At 43.7% G+C, this 26,750-nt stretch overlaps 1 protein-coding gene across 1 annotated transcript in view; it reads right to left on the bottom strand.

The window, feature by feature from the left end:
- LOC140731471 (patched domain-containing protein 3-like) overlaps positions 1-23,860 on the bottom strand; it is a 37,443-nt gene extending 13,583 nt beyond the window's left edge. The window contains exons 1-3 of the mRNA XM_073052954.1: positions 23,107-23,860; positions 1,853-1,974; positions 1,606-1,751 (exon numbers count right to left, since the gene is read on the bottom strand). Of these exons, the coding sequence (XP_072909055.1) occupies positions 1,606-1,751; positions 1,853-1,974; positions 23,107-23,823 (985 nt within the window). The 5' untranslated portion in view covers positions 23,824-23,860. The remainder of the gene's footprint in view (positions 1-1,605; positions 1,752-1,852; positions 1,975-23,106) is intronic.
- Positions 23,861-26,750: the final 2,890 nt, after the last annotated feature.

Raw genomic sequence — 26,750 nt, 5'->3', positions numbered from 1 at the left:
AGGAACAGAACTCATACGTAACCCGGGGACTGCCTGTACTGTGGTTAGTTCTGGTAGCCTCACTACAGGCAGGTTGTGGAAGCCATAGAAAGGGAGCAGAGGAGAATTACAAGGATGTTGCCTGGATTGGGGAGCATACCTTATGAGAATAGGTTGAGTGAACTCGGCCATTTCTCCTTGGAGCGATGGAGGATGAGACGTGGCCTGACAGAGGTGTATAAGATAATGAGAGGCAGTGATCAAGTGGGTAGTCAGAGACTTTTTCCCAGGGCTGAAATATTTGCCACAAGAGGACACAGGTTTAAGGTGCTGTGGAGTAGATACAGAGGAGATGTCAGGGGTAAGTTTTTTACTCAGAGAGTGGTGAGTCCGTGGAATGGGCTGCTGGCAACAGTGTTGGAGGCGGATACAATTGGGTCTTTTAAGAGACTTCTGGATAGGTACATGGAGCTTAGAAAAATAGAGGGTTATAGGTAAGCCTAGTAATTTCTAAGGTAGGGACATGTTCATTACAACTTTGTGGGTTGAAGGGCCTGTATTCTGCTGTAGGTTTTCTATGTTTCTATGGATCAGCCATGATGAAATGGCAGAACTGACTCAACAGGCCAAAAGTCCTAATTCTGCTCCTCTGTCTTATGGTCTATCTTTGTATCCACATTAGTCATAGTTAAGGTCCCATAAAAGGGGAAAATAACTAATGTTGTTATTTTGTTTAAGAAGGGCAACAGGGATAAAGCAAAACATTATAGGCCTGTCAGCCTTACATCAGTGACAGAGAAAGTATTGGAGATGATTCTTACTGACAGGATTTACTCATAATTGGGAAAGCATGGAGTTTGTGGTAGTGTGCATGGTATTGTGCAGGACAAGTCCTATCTCACAAACGTAACTATTTTTTTTGGGTAAATGACAAGGATCATTGATGAGGTTATGGTAGTGAATATTGTGCATGTGAGCTTTAATAAAGCAAAAATTATCCTTTTGATATACTGGTCTAAAGTATTAGGTTCGCATAGGATCCATAGTTGGTAAAACTGATGCAAACATTGCTTGGTTATTAGAAGACAGAGGATGGGTATTTTTCTGGTTGGAGACCTGTAACCAGTGGTTCCACAAGGAATAATGCTGGGAACTTGGTTGTTTGTAAAATAGGTTAATGATTGGTATCAAAATGTAGATGGCCTGATGACTCAGTGTGCAGATGAAACAAAAATTGTGTCGCAATGAGGAAAGTTGTCATAGGATTTAGCAAAATCAGTTCGACATTTGGTCAGACACATAGCAGATCGTTTTTAATCTGGAAAAATTAGTGGTGATGAGACAGATTTTTTGGGAGGTTAAATACAAGAGGAACGTATGCGGGAATTGACAGGACTCGTAGGAGGACTGATATACGACGAGATCTAGGAGAAGTTTATATCTCCTTGAAAGTAGCAACACAAGTCAGTAGGGTGATATAGAAGGTGTGCAGTGTGATTGCCTCCCTGATCAGGGTACGGAGTATAAAAATTGACACAGCACATTGCAGCTACATAAAAGCTTGGTTAGGCCACATCTGGACAATATTCTAATCATGCTTATGGTATTGAGGTAAATGCAACTTGCCTAGAATGAGGAATGGTGCATTGGCCGTATTGATGGCAAATTTCATCCCACAAAACATCAGCAATCCAAATCCTGATAGTACAGCAAGTCCAGCTGAAATAACTCCCAGAGCAGCAACCCAGACTTTGTTCCTCACACAGTCAAACCTGAAAATAAATTTGGTAGTCTTCCATAAGACAAGATAACTTTTATTTTATATGTTCAATGAAAATATATCAAAATTGAATCTGACAGTACCCCATCTTACCTCATGCAAGATGAGATGGAAAAAAAGATCGAAAGAAAATAAGTGACTGAGAACAAAGGAATGATTTTTTCAGAATTTCCCTCAAATTCTTCTTGCCTTGATATCGATGTGAAATAAGACACCTATAAGTTAGGGGCAAATGTTAAATAATTATACAAAGTATTTCTGAATTATTCTCAAGCAAATTTCAACCAAATTCCAAAAAGATTTACCACTCCATCATGAAAACAAATAGTTATTCTATGTGTATCAAGCAGTTGCAACTAACAAGAGGCTTAATTCATATTTAAGAACAAATTGCTTTGAAAGCATGTTAAGAACACTAAAGCAAATATTGACCATTCACAAGGAAAACTGATGGCCTTTTTTGTTGAATATAATGTTTGATACTCATATACACAAGACTAATGTTGAAGAATGACATTTTTACATTTTAGTTTAATCAGTTACAGAAACACAGAATGAAATTGTGTGTCATCATTTAATACCTACTGAATAGAATTTGGTGTCAGCATTCAATGGCGTAGTTTGGAGTTCAGAAAAAGGAGACTATATTTTGATATAGACCAATAGTTTCACTCCACTTAAGTTAAGATTTTATGTCCTTAGGTATGCTAAGCAACATTTTGCTAAATTCCATTAGGAACTCTTCTGAAATTCCTGGTGAGTGTAGACTACTGGGTCACAATAATTCCTTTCTTCCTTATGTCTCAGAAGCATGGAAGTAATTTGCTAATTTGGTTTATTACTGTCACAGGTACCTAGGTATAGTGAAAAGCTTTGCCATCCATACAGATCATTTCATTATTCGAGTACATTGAGACAGTCCAAGAGAAAAGCACCATATAATGTTACATTTACAGAGAAAGCACTGTGTAAGTGGTCAGTAAGGTGCAGGCCTATGATAAGGCACCTTGTGAGATTAAGAGTCCACCTTAACATGCAACAGATCCATTCAACAGCAAGATAGATGTTGTACCTGAAACTGATGGTGTGAGCTTTCAGGCTTTTGTTTCTTCTGCCCAACAGGAGGGAGGAGAAGAGAGAATACCTTGGGTGACAGGGGTCTTTGAGTCTGTTGGCTGCATTACTGAGGCAGCAGGAAGTGCAGACATGCAGACAAAAATGAAGGGACAACTCTAACATCTCCTCAGGGCACTCCAGAGATACCATAATCACCACCTCTAATGTTTTTTAAATCTATCAGTTCCAGATCAACATATACATTAATGAAGCTGTAATTATACATTTGTAGAGTAACAGTATCAGTCCGTCATGTCTAGGATGACCACCAAGAACTTCTCTATGCTAATTCCATTTCAGTTATTGGTTTATTGTGGCACGTGTAGCATGGTAGAGTGAAAAATAATCTACTTTTGGCATCCACCCATACAGATCATTGCATCACATCAGTACATCAAGGTAGTAAAAGGGAAAAGCAATAACAGAATACAGAATAAAGTGCTACATTTAACAGCACTTGGTCCATGGCCCACAATATTTTAGCAATTCAAGTGTTCTTCTAGGTACTCCTCAAGTATTGTGGAAGCACGTGCCTCCACCAACCAGTCAGGCACTGTGATTGGACAATACAGCACAGGAATAGGCCCTCTGGCCCATGATGCCACTGAATATGATGCCAAATTAAACTAATCCCTTCTGCCTGCACATGATCCATATCCCTCCATACTCTGCATGTTTAGTTAGTCTATCAAAAAGCACCCTCATCCCCACTGCCAACCCTGAAAGCTCATTTGATGCATCCATCTCTCTGTGTGAAAAAAAATTGCCTTCCACATCTCCTATAGACTTGCCCTCTCACACCCTAAAGGAACGCTCTCAAGTACTCAATATTTCTATACTGGGAAAATTATTCTGGCTGCCTACCCTATCTATGCTGCTCTCAATTTTATAAACTTGTATCAGGTCTCCCCTTGGCCTCTGATAGTGCAGAAAAAAAACACAAGTTTGTCCAGCCTCTCCTTATAGCCAATAGCCTTTAATCTAGGCAGCATCCTGATAACCTCTTCTGCACCCTCTCCTTCTTTGGATTTGGATGATTGGTAGGAAGCAGTGAGTGGGAATAAAAGGATCTTTTACTGGTTGGCTGTTGGTGACCAGTGGTTTTCTGGAGTGGTCGGTGTTGGGACCACTTCTTTTTATGCTGTATATAATTAAGACCATCAGACATAAGATATAGGAGCAGAAGTAGCCAGTCAGCCTATCGGGTCCGCTCAGCTATACAATCATGGGCTGGTCCAATTGCTCCGGTCATCCCCACTCCTCTGTCTTCTCCCTCCACAGCTGCTCGTGGCAACAAATTCCACAGATGTGCCAAACATGTCCCTACCTTAGAAATTACTAGGCTTACCCATAGCCCTATATTTTTCTAAGCTCCATGTACCTACCCAAGTCTCTTAAAAGACCCTATTGTATCCGCCTTCACCGCCGTTGCCAGCAGCCTATTCCATGCACTCACCACTTTCTGCATAAAAAACTTACAACTGACATCTCCTCTGTACCTACTCCCCAACACCTTAAACCTGTGTCCTCTTGTGGCAACTGTTTCAGCCCTGGAAAAAAACCTCTGACTATCCACACGATCAATGCCTCTCATCATCTTATACACCTCTATCAGGTTACCTCTCATCCTCTGTTGCTCCAGGGAGAAAAGGCTGAGTTCACTCAACTTGTTTTCATAAGGCATGCTCCCCAATCTAGGCAACATCCTTGTAAATCTTGTCTGCACCCTTTCTATGGTTTCCACATCCTTCCTGTAGTGAGGCGACCAGAACTGAGCATAGTACTCCAAGTGGGGACTGACCAGGGTCCTGTATTGCTGCAACATTACCTCTCGGCTCTTGAACTCAATCCCACGATTGATGAAGGCCAATGCACGATATGCTTTCTAAACCACAGTGTCAACCTGTGCAGCTGCTTTGAGCATCCTATGGACTCAGACCCCAAAATCCCTCTGATCCTCCACACTGCCAAGAGTCTTACCATTAATACTATATTCTGCCATCATATTTGACCTACCAAAATGTCCCACCTCACACTTACCTGGGTTGAACTCCATCTGCCTGTTTATTTCTTCCACCAAAGTGCATGACAATACACTTTCCAACATTGTATTTCATTTGCCACTTCTTTGGCCATTCGCCTAAGTTAGCTAAGTCTTTCTGCAGGCTCTCTGTTTCATCAACACTACTCAATCCTCCAACTATCTTTGTATCATCGGCAAATTTAGCCATAAAACCATTAATTCCATAATCCAAATCATTGACTTACATCGTAAAAAGCAGTGGTCCCAACACTGACCCCTGTGCAACTCCACTGGTAACCAACAGTCAGCTAGCGTTTACTCCCAATCTCTGCTTTCTGCTGATCAGCCAATGCTAATAACTCCCCTGTAATTCCATGGGTTCTTATCTTGCTAAGCAGTGTCTTCTGCAGCACCTTGTCAAAGGCCTTCTGAAAATCCAAGTACCCCACATCTACTGCATCTCCTTTGTCTACCCTGCTTGCAATTTCCACAAGAAATTGCAGTAGGTTCATCAGGCAGGATTTTCCTTTCAAGAAACCATGCTGGCTTTGGCCTATCTTGTCATGTGCCTCCAGGTACTCCGTAATCTCATCCCTAACAATCGCTTCCAACAGCTTCCCAAACACTGTCGGCAGGCTAACAGGTCTATAGTTTCCTTTCTGCTGCCTCCAACCCTTCTTAAATAGAGGAGTAACATTTGCAATTTTCCAGTCAACCAGTACAATGCCAGAAACTATCAATTCTTGAAAGATCATTGTTAATGCCTCTGCAGTCTCTCCAGCTACTTCCTTCAGAACCTGAGGGTGCATTCCATCAGGAGCAGGAGATTTATCCACCCTCAGACCATTAAGCTTCCTGAGCACCTTCCCAGTCATAATTTTCAGTTTCCTGACACTTTTGAATGTCCAGTGCACTGCAGATGTCTTTCACTGTGAAGACTGATGGAAAATACACATTCAGTTCCTCATCCATCACTGCATCTCTCATTACAATATCTCCAGCGTCATTTTCTATTGGTCATATATCTACCCTCAACTCTCTTTTATCCTAGTATCTTCTTTGATATTAGTTGCCATCTTCCTATCATACTTCATCTTTTCCTTCCTAATTACCTTCTTATTTTACTTCTGCAAGTTTTTATAAGCTTTCCAATCCTCTATCTTCCCACTAGCTTTGGCTTCCTTTTGTGCCCTCTCTTTTGCTTTTACTTTGGCTCTGACTTCACTTGTCAGCCGTGGTAGTGTCTTTCTTCCATTCGAAATTTTTTTCTTATTTGGAATATATCTGTCTTGTACTTCCCTCATTTTTCGCAGAAACTCCAGCCATTCCTGCTCTGCTGGTTTTCCTGCTAGTGTCTCTTTCCAGTCAACCCTGGCTAGTTTCCCTCACATTCCATTGTAATTTCCTTTATTCCACTGAAACATTGACACATTGAAATTTAGCTTCTCCTTCTGAAATTTCAAAATGAATTTGATCATATTGTGATCACTGTTCCCTAAAGGTTCCTTAACCTTATATCATCTCTGGATCATTGCACAACACCTAATCCAGCACAGCTGATCCCCTAGTGGGCTCAACAAAAAGTTGTTCTAAAAAACCATCCCTTAGATATTCTACAAATTCCTTCTCTTGAGATCCAGTACTGGCCTGGTTATCCCAATCCACTTTCATGGGAAAATCCCCAGCGATTATCATGACATTGCCCTTCTGACATGCCTTTTCTATCTCCTGCTGTAATTTGTAATCCACCTCCCAGCTGCTGTTTAGAGGCCCGTATACAACTGCCATTAGGGTCCTTTTACCCTTGCCATTTCTTTACTCATCCCATAGAGACTCTACACCTTCTGATCCTATGTCATCCCTTTCTAATGATTTAATATTATTTCTTATACACAGGACCACACCACCCCATCTGTCTACTAACCTATCTTTCCGATACATCATATATCCTTGGCTGTTCAGCTCCCAATGGCAGCCATCCTTTAGCCAAGTTTTGGAGAGTGCCACAACGTCATACTTGCCAATCTGTCACTGAATGTCAAGATCATCCATTTTATTTCTTATGCTGTGTGCACTCAAATGCAACTTTTTCAGTACAGTATTGGTTGCTTTCTGTTTCAACTGCACCACACCTCTATTGCCCTCTCACGCATCTCACTGTCATGGTCCTGTCTGGCTATCTCCCATTTCACTCCTCCCTCCTTGATTGTGCTTTAATTCCCGTCATCCGATTCCAATTGCTGCTAGTTCAATCAGTGATGGCATACCTGGTTCCCATTAGAGAATATAGGATAAGAACTCTGGCGGTAAAGTCATCGGTCGCCAGTTCGTTGGTCAACTCTAGGGTGTGTAAACCTGATCTCCTAGGACTGTTACTTCTAAGCTCCGCTCCATTCTCTGGATACTCTACATAAACTATGTCTCCAAGTCAAGATTCCCCTGCCTACCTGTTCCACGTTCGCGACTGTGCTAGTGCCTCTCTACCCTGCCTCCGACCCTGTGTCCTGCACTTGGATTCATCCCCTTGCAACAGAATGAACTGGCCAAGAATGAACCCAGCGAACACGGACCTTATGCAACAGGCCCTTGCCAGTCAGGGCTCCCTACTGGGTATCCATGTTCAACTGCTCAGAGAGATCATGGAAAACCTTCGTGCTCTGTCCAAGTATGTAAAGAAGGTAAGTGAGCAGGTCATCCGCGTATCTGCTCCCCTTACTCCGTCCCTTCCAAGATCCCAGTCGGACCAACCCGCTCTGTCTGGGCTGACAATACAATCACCAAGAGAGCCGCACGTTCCTGAACCAGAACCCTACACTGGGGACCTAGGGAAATGCCAGGCTTTCTTACTGCAATGCACCTTGGTTCTTGAGCACAGCCATGTACATACATCACTGACAGATCGAAGATAGCGTATATTATGGGGTTGTTGCAAGGGGATGCCTTAGCATGGGCCACCATGATCTGGGACAACCAGGCAGAGATCTGCTCCTCCTTCTCCACCTTCGTCTCCGAAATGAGGAAGGTTTTTGAATGACCCATTCGCGGAAAGGACACCACTAGGTGCCTACTGACTCTCTGTCAGGACTTGTGAAGCGTAGCAGAATACTCCATAGAGTTCCGAACATTAGCGGCTGACTCTGGGTGGAATGACGAGGCTCTACGGGATGTATTTCGGCAGGGTCTCTCTGACAAGATAAAAGATGAATTAGCGGCATGGGATGATGCTAATAGCCTGGACTCTTTGGTCTCTCTTGCCACCAGGCTAGATAATCGACTTTGAGAGCATCTGAGAGAGAAAACCGGTCGCCCCACTCCTCGGGTCATTCCACGGCCCACCTTACCATTTTCAGCCAGCCTCTCTTCCCCGTCCGCTCCTACTGTTCTGGTGAGTCAGGTGACAATCCCTTCAGTCCCCCAAGTCCAGATGCAGATCCAGGCTACCGTGAACTACCTCCAACAATTCCTGTCTGTATCCTGTCTGTATTCCTGTCTGACTCCAGTGCCAAGGGAAATCTGTTGGACAATGACGTAGCCTCCCAAGCCGGAATTCCTCGGGAACCGTTAAATACCCCTCTGGAGGCCCGGGCACTGGACAGGAGACTTCTTGTTCAGGTCACCCACTGTACACCACCCCTGACCTTGATTTTGTCTGGAAACCATCGAGAGCAGGTACAATTTAATTTAATCCAGTGTCCTCAAGCCCCTATAATTCTGGGATACCCCTAGCTGAACCACCAGAATCCCCACATTGACTGGTCTACTGGGAGGATTTTGCCATGCCACCTGTCTGCAGTTGGCCCGATCCCCTAGGAAGGCTACCACCACCTCGCCTGTCTTGGAAACTCGCGACTTGTCCAGAGTTCCCGTAGAATACCACAACCTGGGACAGGTATTCAGCAAACAATGGGCTCTTTCCCTGCCTCCACACCGCCCGTATGATTGTGCTAGTGACCTTCTCCCCGAGGCCTCGTTACCCACCAGTCACCTGTATAACTTGTCCCAGCCTGAGAGAGAAGCCATGGAGAAATACATTAGTGAGTCTCTTGCGGCGGGCATTATTCGACCCTCATCCTCCCCAGTGTGCGCAGGTTTCTTTTTTGTGGAGAAAAAGGATGGGTTGCTATGCCCCTGTATCAATTACCGAGGCCTTAACAACGTAACCATTAAAAACAAGTACCCACTGCCGCTCATTAACTCAGCATTTGAACCACTTCACGGAGCCACCACTTTTTTGAAGTTGGACCTTTGAAGCGCCTACCATCTAGTCAGAATTAGGGAGGGGGAGGAGTGGAAAACAGCATTTAATACCCCGCTAGGTCATTTTGAATACCTGGTTATGCCATTTGGCCTCACCAATGCCCCTGCCGTTTTTCAAGCCCTGTTTAATGATGTGCTGAGGGACTTTATTAATGGCTTTGTGTTAGTCTATCGAGATGACATCTTGATATTCTCCAGCAGCCTCCAGAAACACATTCAGCATGTCCGTCGAGTCCTAAAGAGACTGCAGGAGAACAAGTTATTTGTGAAGGCGGAGAAGTGTGAAATCCACTCTCCTCAGTCAGCTTCCTGGGCTACATCATCGAGAGTGGGCAAGTGAGGGCAGATCCCGAGAAGGTTTGGGCAGTGGAAGAATGGCCCAGCCCCACAACCCACAAGCAACTTCAACGGTTTTTGGGGTTTGCAAACTTCTATTGCCAGTTTATCAGGGATTACAGTCGGGTGGTGGTGTCCCTTACCCAATTTACCTCACCTACAACACCTTTTCTTTGGGAATCCAAGGCTGACTCAGCATTCAGTGAACTGAAGATGCGTTTCACAGCTGCTCCCATCCTGGTCCAACCGGACCCCTCCTGTCAATTCATTGTGGAGGTTGACGCCTCCTACTCTGGGGTGGGAGCAGTTCTGTCCCAACGTTCAAGTTCTGACCAAAAGCTTCATCACTGTGCCTTCTTTTCTCACTGGCTGTCTCCCACTGAACAAAATTATGACATGGGGAACCGGGAGCTACTGGCGGTCAAACTAGTATTGGAGTGGGCGGAACACCAATTTATCATCTGGACCAACCAGAAGAACCTTGCATATATCCAAACTACCAAACGTCTGAATTCCCGCCCAGCTGGTTGGGCATTATTTTTTGGTCGATTCAGATTTACACTCACCTATCGTCCAGGGTCCAAGAACGGGAAACCTGACACGCTCTTCCGCCGATACAATTCCAAGGAGGACTTTTCCAGCACAGAGACCATCCTCCCTGCATCCTGTGTGGTGGCAGCCCTCACTTGTGAAATCGAGGCTATTGTAAAAGAAGCCCAACGGGATGACCCTGACCCCAGCAACGGACTCGCCAATTGCCTTTTTGTGCCTGATTCTGTTCGATCTCAGGTTCTCCAGTGGGGGCACACATCTCGGTTAACCTGCCACTCTGGAAGTAATTGGACACTGCCCCTCCTGAAAAGACACTGTTGGTGGCCTTCCATGGATGCGGATACCCATTCCTATGTCTCTGCATGTTCCGTCGGTGCCCGCGGAAAAGCCTCCCACCAGCCACCTGCTGGATTACTTCATCCCTTACCTGTCCTTAGTCGTCCTTGGTCGCAGATAGCCCTGGATTTCGTCACCGGACTACCCACATCACATGGAAACACCACCATACTCACCGTGGTAGACTGCTTCTCCAATATGGTGCACTTTGTAGCCCTCCCTAAAGTCCCTTCAGCTCAGGAGACCACAGACCTTCTTGTCCGCCACGTCTTCCGCCTCAACAGAATTCCTGCGGATATCATCTCCGATCAGGGTCCCCAATTCATCTCGCAGGTATGGAATGCCTTCTGTCAACCCCTGGGTGCCTCCGTTAGCCTATCATCCGGCTTCCACCCACAGACGAACAGGTAAATGGAACAGGTCAACCAGGATATGGAGGTGGTGCTACGTTGCATCATAACCAACAACCCGTCTACCCGGATTGACCACCTCGCGTGGGTAGAGTGCGCCCACAACTCTCTGGTTAGTACTGCCACTGAAAGATCTCCTTTTGAACGCTCTCTTGGGTACCAACCCCCACTGTTTCACGCTTAAGAAGAGGAGATTGCGGTGCCATCTGTTCAGTCCCATATTGATCGGTGCTGTAAGGTTTGGGAGGACACATGCACGGCTCTGCTCTGAACAGCTGATCATAACCGGAGGATTGCCGATCGCCATCGGACTCCAGCACCTGAATATTGACCTGGGCAGAAGGTGTGGTTCTTGTCCAAGGACATTCCTCTCAAGAACGAGCCTAAGAAACTCGCCCCTTGCTTCCTGGGACTTTACGAGGTCAAAAGTATCATCAAGCCCGCAGCAGTCTAAAACTAGATAAATCTATGAACATCCACCCTACCTTTCATGTTTCCCAATTAAAACCAGTTTCCGTCAGCCCCTTGTGTCCTCCGACCGAAACCTCTCCACCCACCCAAATCATCGACGACCACTCGGCGTATGCCGTCCAGCGGCTACTGGATGTGCACCATCGGGGCAGGGGCCTCCAATACCTGTTTGACTGGGAAGGATACAGCCCAGAAGAACGTTCCTGGGTTTCCCGCTCCTTCATCCTGGACCCTTCTCTCATCCGCGACTTCCATCGGGACCATCCAGACATACCTGGAGGTTCACCTGGAGGTGCCCGTTGAGGGGTGGGGTATTGTCATGGTGCCATCTGGCCATCCCCCATCTCTCTCCTATCTCCTTTATTGTGCCTTAATTCCAGTTGTCTGATTCCCATTTGCTGCTAGTTCAATCAATTAAAGCACACCTGGTTCCCATTAGAGAATATAGGATAAGAACTCTGGAAGCACAGTCATGGGTTGCCAGTTCGTTGGTCAATTTTAGTGTGTGTAAACCTTGTTACCTGATCCCTTAGGGCTGTTAGTTCTAAGTTCCGCTCCATTCTCTGGATACTCTACGTAAACTTTGTCTCAGAGTCTAGATTCCCCTGGCTACCTGTTCCATGTTCGTGACTGTGCTAGGGCCTCTCTACCCTGCCTCCATGCCTGTGTCCTGCACTTGGGTTCATCCCCAGTCACTCCCTTGCAACAGAATGAACTGGCTGTGATTATGCCTCAACTCCTGCCTGTTCGTTCTATCATTTCTGTTGCATGCCACCTTTGATTTATTTCTATTTTTCCCTTCCTCTGCTCTATCACTCTTTCCCATCCCCCTGCCAAGTTAGTTTAATCCCTCCCGAACAGCTCTATTAAGGATATTGGACCTTTTTGGGTTCAGAGGTAACCCGTCCTTTTTGTACAGGTTGTACCTCCCCCAGAAGAGGCCCCAGTGATCCAGGAACCCAAAGCCCTGCCCCTCACACCACTCTCTCAGCCATGCATTAATGTGCCTGATCATGCTATTCTTGCACTCGTTAGCATGTGACACAGACAGCAATCCCGAGATTATTACCCTGGAGGTCCTGCTTTTCAGCTTCCTCTCCAACTCCCTGAATTCTCTCATCAGGACCTCCTCCCTTTTTCTGCCTGTCATTGGTACCAACGTGTACCAAGCCTTCTGGCTGTTCACCCTCTCCCTTCAGAAAACTCCTCACCCAATCCGAGACATCCCATACCCTGGCACCTGGGATGCAACACACCATGCGGGTATCTCTATCAGGCTGACAGAACCTCCTGTCTGTTCCCCTCACTATTGAATCCCCTGTGACTACCGTATTCCTCATCTTCTTCTGTCCCTTCTGCACCATGGAACCAGGCTCAGTGCCAGAGTTCTGATCATTGTGACCATCCTCTGTCAGGTCACCCCCCCTCAACAGCATCCAAAACGAGATAATGGTTACTGAGGGGAATGGCCAGAGGGGTGCTCTCTACTATCTGAGCTCTTCCCATCCCTTTCCTGACAGTCACCCACTTGTCTAACACCTGCAGCCTCGGGGTGAGTAACTCCTTGCAGTTCCTATATCTGTCCTGCACACTTTCCCTAATAAGCTGTTTTAGATAATGGAATAGATGGCTTTATTGCCAAGTTTGCAGATGATATGAAGATTGGTGGAGGGGCAGGAAGTGTTGAGGAAACAGGTAGAATGCAGAAGGGCTTAGACTAATGTTGGAAATTGCATGGTCATGCACTTTGGTAGAAATAAATGAGTCCATGAGCAGGATTCCCTAGAAGTTAACTTGCAGGTTGAGTCAGTAGTAGAGAAGGCAAATGAAATATTGGCATTCTTTTCAGGAGGTCTAGAGAATATAAAAGCAGGGAATATAAAACTAAGGCTTTATAAGACATTGGTCAGACTGCAGGGAGTATTGTGAGCAACACTGGGCACCTTATCTAAGAAAAGATATGCTGGCATTGGAGAGAGTCCAGAGGAAGTTCATGAGAATGATTCCAGGAATGAAAGGGTTAACATATGAGGCGTGTTTGACGGCTCTGGGTTGGGTACTCACTGGAGTTTAAAATAATGAGGGGTGGATCTCATTGAAACCTATTGCATATTGAAAGGCCTGGACAGAGTGAATGTGGTGATGATGTTTCCTATAGTGGGAGAGTCTAGGACTAGAGGACACTGCCTCAGAATGGAGGGGTGTCCATTTAGAAGAGAATGAAGAGGGATTTATTTAGCCAGAGGGTAGTGAATTTGTGGAATTCATTGCCACACATGACTGTGAAAACAAAGTCATTGTGTATATTTAAAGCGGGGATTTAGTCGGGAAAAGATAGAAGATAGTCTCATGGACTTCGAGGATTCTTAAAATGAATGATATTTCAATCTATGGATCCTTGTATTTTGTTACAAGGCTGGAGACCTTTACAAAAATTGCTTTAGATAGTTTCTGCAATTTTGCAACAATCAGTGAGTGTTCAAGCAAATAGAAGTGATGAATGAGCTGCTAGACAGTAGAATTGTTTTGCCTAAAAGTGATAGAATTTGAGATTGTAATGACAGAGAACAGCTCCATTTCTATTCAATTGATAACTGATGGCTGGGTTTAGGATGCTCTGAGAAATGCCTTTGGACTGAATATTTTCCTCCAACAAACACTGGAGAACTGAGGTCTCCAGCAGCATAGAATTGCCCTCTGTTCAGATTTGTTCCTTCAGTTGTACTAGTTATTTGTGCTTCCCTGTTGCCAAGGGCAATCACTCCTATCTTACCATTGGAGATTGTTTATTTTTGGACTGTGATGAGCAAACCAAGTTGGAAACAGGGTCCAGAATTGACCCTATCAACTGTGCTGCTATTGAGAGAGAGGAGGGGAGGCGTCCAGTGCAAATGTGAGTGAGTGAGTGAGAGAGAGAGAGAGAGAGAGAGAGAGAGAGAGAGAGAGATTGAGAGAGGGAAAGAGAGAGAGATTTTAATGTTATGGTTCGTCAGCTGATTGTTTACTTTTCTCCAAGGACACTTTTGCCTACTTCTTAAGATTCCTGAAGAGACAGCAGGGGGGAGCTGGTTGATGGACAGCCGGGGTCCAGCATGTGGAGATAAAAAGCAGGTCTGCTAAAACACAGGGAGACACATCACGGGACACTGAACGAGCTTTGTGCACCCACATGAAGGTGGGGTTTTGGAGGATTAATTTAGGGAAATCGATCAGTGGCTCACAGTGTGAAAAGGTGTGACCAGTGGGGAACTATTTCTGTGTCCTCCCTTGCCTGGGTGATAGTTCCACCACTGAAGAATGGTCGTACGTATCCTGGTCATAGTCGGTGACCATAACAGGACTTCGGAAGACAACAGAAAGATCAACAGCAACGGCACCACCTCTCTCTCTCTCTCTCTCTCTCTCTCTCTCTCTCTCTCTCTCTCTCTCTCTCTCTCTCTCTCTCTTTCTCTCCAACAATACTCAAACAGCTACCTCGACCTGAACTGAACTGAACTCTTCACCATCGTAAGACTCTATCTATTTACCCCTAGCTCTGAAAGAGCCTGGTTTTGGTTGCTATTTCCACACTTCTGTATATATCATTGCTAACCTGTTCCATATATTTGCATTCATATTACTGTATTGCTTAGTTTACTAATAAACACTATTAGCTACTAGTAATACCAGACTCTAAATAGTGTTTTCCATTTCTGCTGGTTCTTTAACCCAGTCACAGGGTACGTGACAAAATCAAGAGTTAATAAGGTGAAGTAGTGAGGGTTTTTTTTGGTAGAAGCCGAAGTAACTATTGTGGAGCAGGTTATTGATGAGTAAGAGCCATTTGCCACTTGCTTCTCCATTTTCTTTGTTATGAGATTGGGCTTGGGTGGACATGTCCTTTTTTTGAAGAGGGCATTTCTTCGTTACTTCAATATTATTGGGTACATGTCACTGTTGCCTACACATCATACACCTTGGCTAGAGGCAGGACTAAGTCTGAGAAAGTAAGATAACAAGTAGCCCTTCTCAGAGTTGCAGCATTGTTCCCATAAGACCACAAGCCCTCTCGTCCTAGACTCTCCCACCACGGGAAACATCCTTTCCGCATCTACTCTGTCCAGGCCTTTCAACATTCGAAGGGTTGCAATGAGATCCCCCCTCATCCTTCTGAATTCCAGTGAGTACAGACTCAGAACCATCAAAAGATCCTTGTATGATAACCTTTTCATTCCCAGAATCATCCTTGTGAACCTCCTTTGGAGCCTCTCCAATGCCAGCACATCTTTTCTAAGATGAGGGGCCCAAACCTGTTCACAATACTCAAGGTGAGGCCTCACCAGTGCCTTACAAATTCTCAGCATCACATCCTTGCTCTTGTATTCGAGACCTTTTGAAATGAATGCTAACATGGCAATTGCCTTCCTCACCAACTGAAACTCCAAGTTATCCTTCAGGGTGTTCTGCACAAGGACTCCAAAGTCCCTCTGCATCTCAGATTTCTGGATTTTCTCCCCGTTTAGAAAATAGTCTGCACATTTATTTCTACTACCAAAGCTCACGAGCATGCGTTTTCCAACATTGTATTTAATTTGATATTTTCTTGCCCATTCCCCTAATCTGTCTAAGTCCTTCTGCATCCTATCTGTTTCCTCAACACTACCTGCCCCTCCACCAATCTTCGTATCATCTATAAACTTGGTAACAAAGCCATCTATTCCTTCATCTAAATCATTTATATACAGCATAAAAAGAAGTGGTCCCAACACTGACACCTATGGAACACTACTAGTCACTGGCAGCCAACCAGAAAAGGATCCTTTTATTCCCACTCACTGCCTCCTACCAATCAGCCAATGGTCTAACCATGTTAGTAACTTTCCTGTAATACCATGGGCTCTTAACTTGGTAGCAGCCTCATGTGTGGTACCTTGTCAAAGGCCTTCTGAATATTCAAATATACAACATCCACTGCATCCCCTTTATCTGTCCTATTTATAATCTCCTCAAAGAATTCCAAGAAGTTTGTCAGGCAAGATTTTCCCTTAAGGAAGCCATGCTAACATTGTCCTATCTTGTCCTGTGTCACCAAGTACTCCAAATAACCACATCCTTAACAATTGACACCAATATCTTCCCAACCACTGAAGTCAGGCTGACTGGTATATAATTTCCTTTCTGCTGACTCCCTCCTTTCTTAAAGGGTGGAGTAACATTTGCAATTTTCCATTCCTCTGGCACCATATCAGAGTCCAAAGATTTCTGAAAGATAATTTCTAATGCTGCCACAATCTCTAATGCTACCTCTTTCAGAACTGCACCCTAGGGTGCAGTTCCTCTGCTCCAGGTGACTCATGTACCTTTAGGTCTTGCAGCTTTTTCAGCACCTTCTCTCTTGCAACTGTAATTGCATCCACTTCTCTTCCTTCACACACTACAATATCAGGCATACTCCAAGATCAATGTATTCCTTCCCTCCTATGTGGCCTATTATCCTCCATTTTTATTTCATCCATGCTTCTATCTAAGAGTCTCTTAAATGCCTCTATTGTATCAGCTGCTACCATTGTCCTGACCATAGTTTCAGGCACTACCACTCTGTGTGTAAAAGAACTACTTCTGTACTCTCCTCTAAACTTTCCTGCAATCACCTTAATGACCTCTGGTATTAACCACGGGTGCACTGGTAAAAAGACACAGGCTGTCCACTCTGTCTATGTCTGTTATAATCTTATACACCTCTATCAAGTTACTTTGCATCCTCCTTTGCTCTGAAGATAAAAATCCTAGCTCACACAAACTATCTTCTTCAGACATGTTCTCTAATCTAGTCAGCATCCTGGTAACACACACAAAATGCTGCTGGAATGCAGCAGGTCAGGCAGGATCTATAGGAAGAAGCAACATAGCACCAGCATCAGCCTACCCCCATCAAGGGCAAATATACAGTAAGGTGCCCAAAGAGGGCCTGTAACCTCATGAAGTTTCCCATTCACCCTTTTCATGGACTGTTTGTCCCCCTCCCATCGGGGGGAGTCTATATAGCATCCACGCCAGGACCACCAGTCTTAAAAACAGTTAGCTTCCTCAAGCAGTAAGGCCGATCAACACCTCTACCCACTGAAAAACCTCTCCACACCCAAACCATCACTATTTTATTATTTCCTGTCAGTCACTTTATGTACAGAAACTCCTGTGCCTTGCATCACTTTATAGCCAGGCAATCAATCTGTGTACACAAGCTATCTTATGTTTTTTTTATATTTATTCTTTTTTTTAATTGTGTTCTTTCTTTTATTCGTGTTGCTTTTGTGATGCATCGGATCCAGAATAACATTTTCATTCTCTTTTACCCTTGTGTACTGGAAATGACCTTCAACAATCTTGAAGAATATGTTCTATCTACTACCACCCACTGCATTCTATGGGCAAGCCAATTCCAAATCCATGCAGCCAAGTTTTCATGGGTCACATTTATAGTAGGCAACCGTCAATCACAGGGGATCATGGGTTTGCGCCTCTGGTGGACTGTGTCTTCTCCAGGGCACAAGCCTGGACAGGAAGATTTGAAGAACCGGCTGTTGCCCATGCAGTCGGTTCCTCCCTCTCCACGTCATTGATGTAGTCCAAGGGAAGGGCAAGTGCCGATACAGCTTGGCACCAGTGTCGTCGCAGAGGCTGCCAGAGTGAAGTTGCATACAACATCAAACTGCCTTAGGGACCCCGGCTCCGGATTTCTTCCTTGGGGTTTACTCCCAAAGCCTTTCCCATGGCTGGGTATGGCTACGTGTCAGGAACGGGGCTGGATGGACCCAAATGCAGGACGCAAGCACTGAAGTACTAGGGGGGAGGACAGGATAGGGATGCCATGGCATTTAAGGGTAAATGCAGGCGGGGCTGGATCCAAGAGTTCAGATGAGGCAGGCAGATCCCACAGTTCGGGGCAGGCAGGCGGGCAGGCAGATTCCTCATGGAGGGCCGCAGGGATCCCGGGCAGGGCTGCCCCCCAGGCAGGAACACAGAGGCCTCGGCCAGTCGCCCAGGTGTGGGTAGGTGCGGGGCACAACCCATGGGAAACGAGGGGAGGAAAGGGTAGGAGTCCCTAGGGCGGGCCACATGGATCCCGGGCAGGGCTGCCTCCCAGATGGAAAACGCAGAAGCCTGGGCCAGTCGCGGACACCTGGACAGGTGCGGGGCACAACCCTTAGGGAGCAATAGGTGGAAAGGGCAGAAACCCCCGCCGGGCAGCGGCAGTCCAGCCAGACCTGCCCGACAGAGGCAACGGGTAGGAAGCTGGGTCCAGGGTGAGCAGCAGAACTACAGTGATCCACCGGGTACATTGGTAAATTGGGAAAGGCAACCAACAGCGTGGCAGTGCAAGCAAGAAGAATAAGGCGGAACAGCGGGACCAGCGCATATTGGAGTATAAAAGTTGCATTGTTTGCTGTGTAACCAAAACTATGTAATCAGCTTTGAGTTTGCTATTTGCTATGCATGTATCAATTTAGTAGGAGAATGAAATCTTGAGAATGTAGAAGACAATGGTGTGTTAATGAGAGGTAGCTAAGAGATGTAGATTAGAACATGATTAAGTCAATGGGTAGAAACAATAGTGGTGGATGTACTTGTGATACGCAACTGTAGACCGATTGGATATGCTAATGCAACTAAACCAGGAGATTGCTATAACAAATGCTATGTACAAGGATCGGTGGGCAATCGGCGACTAGCTCAATGACTGACTCAGCTTTGATATGCAAATTAAAGTTTAATACTTCTTGAAGAATCTTCTGCGTCTCCTGGTCGTTTGTGGGGCACGAGAAACCACGACAAAATTGGCGACCGCGGCAGGACCGGATAGAGACCCGCGGAAAGGAAACGGCATATTGGGGATGCTTCCCAGTCCTCTAGGGACCCCCACAAGGCTAACAGAATTAAGGGTGCACCCAAACAAAAGGTAAGCGCTTTTTGCGACAATTTGGACTAAGAATTCTGTTGGTTTTGGGGAGGTCTTGGAGTCTCAGAAGTGTGGAACCACTGCCGAAGGGTGTCTCCGGTCCAAAGAATCTGGCAGAATTGGGGGTCAACAGGAGGCTCAGAGGATTGATCAAGAACACTGCAATGAGGGTAAGTACAAATAAGATAATAACAAGTTAAGTGAAGAAAAATTCCATGTGGTGTTGGTAAGTCCCTGTGGATACCGCTTCGTATGAAACGAAGGTCTGAACGAGCAGGGAAAGGAAAATAGAGAAAATCCCTGTGGATACCGCTTCGTATGAAACGAAGGTCTGAATGGGCAGGGAAAGGAAAATAGAGAAAATCCTCATGGATACCGCCTTAAGAGATAAGGGTCTGAATAGACGAGGTGCAAAGAGAAAGTTCTGTGGATACTGCTCTGAATAGTGGTCTGTATGGGCAGAACAGAATAGGAAACAAGGACAATCCAATATATAGTTTAAAGCGCTGGTAAAGCTAAGAGATGTAGATTAGAACATGATTAAGTCAATGGGTAGAAACAATAGTGGCGGATGTACTTGTGATACGCAACTGTAGACCGATTGGATATGCTAATGCAACTAATCCAGGAGATTGCTATAAAATATGCTATGTACAAGGATCGGTGGGCAATTGGCGACTAGCTCAATGACTGTCGCAGCTTTGATTTGCAAATTAAAGTTTAATACTTCTTGAAGAATCTTCTGCGTCGCCTGGTCGTTTGTGGGGCACGAGAAACCACGACACGCACAGGGGAGAAGCAGGGGAACAAGACCAACCAGATAGAGCATATACAGAACAGGCCAGCAACCAGGGCAGAGCAGGATTCTGAGCAGGGCAGCAACCAGGGTAGAACAGCATTCCAAGCAGGGCGGCAACCAGGGCAGAACAGGATACTGAACAAAACGACCAACCGCCTGGTCCCAGTCCCAAGGCCCCTTATAAACACCTGCAGCTCAATGAGTCACAGGTGTGCCTCCTTGAGCCAGGAGGATCCTAACTAGTTCACGGGTGACGGGAGGGACAACTGCAGGACCTGGAGTCCGGAGCATCAGACCGGATCGAGACCCGGAACGTGGATTCCGGACCGGACCGGACCCTGACACTGCAAGGCAGCAGGGGTAGAAAATCAGAGTTCTCCTCCTTGGTGGGCTGCTGTCCAAGGGTGACAAGTCCTACATGCCTCATCACTTTCTGAATGAGCCTTCCATGGGGACCTTCATAAATTTTTAAAGGTTCATAAGGTTTTCAAGCATATTAAACTTGAAAACCTGAGTCTCTGTACCTCCCTCTCCAACCGCATCCTTGATTTCCTTATTGGGATACCACAGTCACTAATAAGATTTCCTCCTCGCTGACAGTCAACTTTGGCACACCTCAAGTATGTGTGCTTAACCCTCTTTTCTATTCTCTCTATACTCATGACTGTGTGGCTAGGCACAACTCAAATTCAATCTGTAAATTTGCTGATGAAACCGTTGCTGTTAAGCCTTCATCATAACCAAGACATCTTCATGAGTGGCTCAAAAAGACGATGTCCAGTATAGAGGACCCCTTCCCCCAAGGTTTGTGGACTCAGTTAACTCCCTCATGGTCACAATCCTCTCCACTATCTCACCACCTGGAACCAAATTTGTTGAGAATTTCAAAGTAAGTTAGTTTTTTAAGAGGTCAGTGTCAGTGACAGCCAGGATTGGATGATAAATGCTGGCCTTACAAAAAGTACAAATACCCAGAGGAGGAATAAAGAAATCCAGTTAAGTTCTGTGCTGTAATGTTCTATGTTTCTATGGTTCTGAAACAAAGTAGATGTGTGCTCTGTGAAATTACTTAACATGCAAATATTGATGAACTTATTCAAAACTTCAGATTAGACTAAACAATAGATATAATTGATGATTGGCATGGGCTAATGTGCCAAAATGCATGGTTTCACAATGAGTGACTATGACCTTATGACTTTGAATCGATGATTTTGAACTTATTTTAACAGTTTTCTAAATATTGGAGCTGACAGTGAATTTCACAGGTGTATCACTGTTATAATCATGTTCATAGAATGAATAGGCAATGATAATATTCTCCAATTAGAAATATGTTGAGATATTTGGAACTTAAAATGATCACAATTATTGTAAAATCTCTGACAGAAATCTCAAAAAAATGACAAGTTTAGTTTAGTATAAAAATTATCACAAATGTATACCATCTTCAATATAGGTAGCAAATAGCTAAATGTGCTCCGCAAGAGCTCCTCAGACCTTTTTTTTCATTATTTTAGCTATTAGTTCTAGTCCTATGTGAGGCTCAGTGTTAAACAAAGTTTGAGCCTTATATAGAAGTAAGACCAACAGTTCAAAGCAATGAAATAAAAAAAGTTCTCAAGAAATTTCTTAGTAGATAAGAGAGAAAGAAAGAGAGAGAGAGAAAGAGGATGAGAGAGAGAAAGGGAGAGAGAATGGGATGGAGTAAAAAATAGCGAAGAGAATTTTTAGCATGACATGAATTGGAGGAAACATTTGCTCATCAAGAGCTAGGTCCAAGACAAAAAATAACAACAAACTAAAGGAAACAAAGGGGGCAAGAGAGACACTAAAGTTGATGCACCTTCTTGATGTCAACTGGTGGATGTAAAACAAACCACTTTGTTTATATTAAATATCACTGAGCGGCAGATGGGAAGTTGAAAGAAGGCAAAGTCTCCAATATTCTGAGGGAAGAACAAGAAACTATTGATGGTGCTTCGTTAGCTACAACAGCATTGTCAGGATTGGAAAAGGCAAATCCAGGCCCATTCAACCAGATGGTGGCAAAAATGCAAACCAATGTTGCTAGAGTGTATTAATAAGTGACTGTTTCATATTGGGCTGAAACTGAAGCAATATTATCTATGACCAAAATTGTTCAAGCCAGTTGTGAGGTTATCAAATTTGGATCAACAAGAGCTGAACAGATTGCATTCTAAATGGTGAAAAGCTAGGTTCCCAAGGGAAATAATATAATCACAGACTCTCTGGTGAGAATTGTTTAATTTTTAGCGATATGAATGAATGGTCTGAGAACTGCAAAACAGCAAATGTCTCCAATTAAAATTCTCCGACTTACATTCAAATCACACTATGGTTGTCCCTTTGTCCATTTTGATGGTCTCCTTCAATATCAAAATCAGATCACTGTGTTTTGTAATTACTACATATTCTTTTGTTTTAATCTCAGAAACATTCAGGTGCCTGCGCCTTACCGTCTTTATGTTATTCTCTTACCTCTCTGTAAAATATGCCTTAAAATATTTCCCTCCTCTGCTATCTCCTCCTTCACTTTGGTAACAGTATGAAGTCCTTTTGGACATTTCACTGAGTTTAAAACACTGCAGAATCCCAAGCTGTTGAAGTTGAACGAATTGAATACAGAATGAACTCAAGAGGATGTGTGGCATTTTTTATGTTTCCATATTCCTCAAAGTGAAGAACATCTAACTCCAAACAGTTTTTCAATATAGAGCAACAGAAAGGCACAATTATCCAATATCCAATATCCTACCCATTTCGACAATTATTTCTGCTCTTAGAAAGAAAGTGAAAATTGCAGGAGTGGCAAAGAACTCAGCGATCTGTGAATTATTGTTGGTGTTTACCTGCTCAATCATGATAAATCTGGCAGATTACTAAAAGCCCCAAAAAATAGCCAGGTTACAGAAAGAGATTTCCTCTTGTGTAATCACGTACAGATATAAGTTGGTACGAGTGAAAGAAAATGCTTCGTTCATTATCAAAGTTCAGTATAAACTGCAAACATCTACTGCAACAGTTTCTCATAAGTGGCACATTTCCATTTATCCAGCACTTACAAAAATGTAAACAATAAAGACTAACCTCAATTTTCGTCAAGTTCATCAGTTCCTTTGGAAAGGCAGAAAGGAAATTTTCAAGCCAAAGCAAACTTCTCTCTTTCATTTCTTCTCTGTCTTCTTGTAAATAATAGTCAACTTGAATTGCTTTTGCTGATTCTATGATATTGCTTTTTTCTTTTAATTTTACACCTCCAATTGTTGAACCAAGAAAAATGTTGTTCATTGTTGGATAAGTAAAATTGGTTCTCCCCACTCTGTCATTTATGAAGTTTAAAGTATCATTTGAAATGCAAGAGACTGAACTCGATGCACAGAGAGAAGAGTAGCTTCCCATGTCATTATCAGAAATAGTAAACTGTTTCACCTTTTCATCAAGTGACATGATCTCTTTAAACACATCTTCGGTAAGAATGCTTTCATTTTTCGATACAGCAATAAAGGAAGCAAACGTCCCGTCTGTGTAAAGCCTCTGTGCAAAGAAGGATTCAGAATCATTGGTTGGAAAATGTTGCTTAATAAATTTTCTCTCGGACTTTGCTGGCCCTCCGATAGGTGTAAATTGCTCTTCCAAATCATTGGCTTCAAGTACCGGTAAAAAATAAAAACCTGCACCCAGTCCTGCAGAAATAAGTAGAGGAATTGTGAAGAACCACCAGGGATGTGTGCCAACAATCTTCCCGAGCTTCTTAAAAGCTGTGCTGAGGACTTTCTCAACACAATCTGTCTTATAACAGGACATGATGAAAATTTAACGAAGCTCCAAAACCTTCATCTCTTCAAAATGCTGTGTTCAAAATCAGGAAGAAGAAACAGTCGGGAGATCACTGTGCATGGTTATTCATTTACAGGGCTATTAGAATCACGTCACCAGTAACTGCAGTGAGACATTTTCAAACACAGACATCCTGGAGACAGTTTCACTTCTGATTTTGTTCTATTGCAGTGGTGCTCCAGGGATCCAGGGTTGTTCCTGAAATGAGTGGATCAAAGTAAGCTGCAGAGAGAAGTAAACTTAGTCATTTCCATCATGGGCACTAGCCTCCATGGTATGCAGAACATCTTCAAGGAACGGTGCCTCAAAAAGTCGGCATCCATCAGTAAGGACCCCATCACCCAGGACATGCCCTCTTCTCATTGCTACCATCAGGGAGGAGGTACAGAAGCCTGAAGACACACACTCAATGATTCAGGAACAGCATCTTCCCTCTTGCCTTCCGATATCCGAATGGACATTGAACCCTTGAACACCACCTCACTACTTTGTTTATTTCTTTTTTCACTACTTATTTAATTTAACTATCACACACACACACACACACACACACACACACACACACACACACACACACACACACACACACACACACACACACACACACACACACACCCTCTCTCTCTCTCTCTCTCTCTCTCTCTCTCTCTATATATATATATATATATATATATACATATACGTATATATTTACCCCACCCTTTCCCAAAAGCAAGTTAGTTGGCAACTGCAAATTACCTCTATATACAGTAGGCAAGCACTGAAGGAAATATATTTCAGAGCTACCAAAGGGTGGAATTATCCTGATGGGATTTTGTTGTTGGGAGGCAATGTACTGAATGGCTTCCTCTGCATTGTAGTAAGTATGTGAACTGTTCCATGGTCACTGCTAGGAGAATTATGACTGAATACTCTCAGCTTGTTTTGTATTTAATTGAAAGCCTTAATTCTCTGTGTTGCAATAACCTACTTATTTTTTTCTTTGCTCAAGACTTGATTTTGCACAAGGCCAGAAACCTCACGGGAGAAATAATAATAATAATAATAATACAGAGCATAGTAGATTTCCCATTGAAAAAAACTGGTAATTTCTTAAACTAAGGGACTTTTGGAAAGCCTGATCTGGAAATAACTGGCACACATTTTACTAGGTTAGTAGAAGTGAGTATTTCTGCAGAGGCTCCTCAGGCTGGGATGTCAGGAATCAGGGCTGTAACAGTGAGTTCAGGTCACTGTGGGAACAGCAGCAAGTTCTGCATGTACGAATAGCTGGTACAATTTCCATTATCACTGTCAGTCATCATCATCTGTTTGATAAAAAGGCTCATTCAAGAGTCTGATAACAGTGGGATAGAAGCTGTTTTTGAGCCTGGTGGTACATGCTTTCAGTCTTTAATATCTCCTGCCTGATGGGAGAGGGGTTGATGAGAACATGTCTGGGGTGTGTGGAGAATTTGATTATCCCAGTTGCTTTACTGAGACAGCGAGAAGTGTAGACAGAATCCATAGAGCGGATACTGGTTCCTGTGATGTACCAAGCTTGTCCACAACTCTCTGCAGTTTCTTGTGGTCATGCGCAGAGCAATTGCCAAACCCAGCTGTTATGCATCCAGGCAGATTGCTTTCTCTGGAATATCAATAATAACTAGTAAGAGTTAAAGGGGACGTGTTGAATTTCTTTAGCTTCCAGAAGAAGTAAAGGCATTGGTGAGATTTCTTGTCTGTGACATCAACATGGTTGGACCAGGACAAGCTATTGGTAATATTCACTCTTAGGAACTTGAAACTCTCAGCCCACTCAACATTGACACTGTCAATATAGCCAGAAGCATGTGCACTGCACCCCTTCCTGAAATCAATGTTCACAACTATTAAAATACACTGTTAATAACATGTTTCCTTTGAAGTCTCTATGAACTGTGAGCAGAATGATTCAGAATGTAAAAAGCAGAATTCTCCAAATGGTTTTAGGGATGTTGATCACAAAATTGTGCTTAGTTTGTTATCTTCCAGAGCAAATATGATCACGTACCAGGATGACGGAATTGACCATTCACTTCCCAACAACTGTAATGTGGGGCACTTATGTCCCACATTCACCCCCATCACTGTATGGAACTGGCAGAAAGCAAACGAGCAACACAAATTTATAATTGATAATTGCATATGATTGACTTCAATGATGAATTCTCATGAAATTTAAAACTCTTTTCTTTCTGAACTCCATAATGAAAATGTGTAAGTGCTGCTCTGGGACCGACTGTGTCAGCAGTTTCCCAGTAGTAGTAAGGAAAACTATGGTTCTCCCAAAGATAATTGAAGGTCAAATATTGGTCACGCACAGGCCATTTCCTTTGCTCTGATTGCTGTATTAGAGATCTTTTACAACCCAAATGTTAGCTTCATATCATGTTGGTCTGTGATATAGAACAAGCTGCAATGGGGAAGATCTTATCAGCAGTTTGCGAGATGTAATAAGGACATTGTTGTCCTTCTTGTGAATTAATTGCAGGTGGAATTTGATCAGTTAAATCTTTTCTCCATGTGCTATTTCCTTAGAACTTGTTCTGACATTGCAATGGTTCACAAATAACACTGTATAATTTGGAGCACTCTCCTAGTCTCAGTGATTATTCAGCCTTGTTTCTTTTGGATATATGATTTGCGTTTGCTTCACTGTTTTATGTGAAACCTCATTTTAAGTGTAGTATTTCAGCCTTCAGCAGCTCCTACAATGGGTTCTTATCTATATATTTCCCAAGCATCTTGACTTAGTGTGTATTTATTTTTGTACAGTGAAACAATATATAATTATACTGTCTATGGAGAATGATGGTTTCAGATAGCACTGGTGAAGCACAGTGATGACTTACTGATAGCAAACAAAACTACTA

The sequence above is a fragment of the Hemitrygon akajei genome, chromosome 8 (genome assembly GCF_048418815.1).
Source record: "Hemitrygon akajei chromosome 8, sHemAka1.3, whole genome shotgun sequence".
NCBI lineage: Eukaryota > Metazoa > Chordata > Chondrichthyes > Myliobatiformes > Dasyatidae > Hemitrygon > Hemitrygon akajei.
This window is presented reverse-complemented; position numbering and strand designations above follow the sequence as displayed.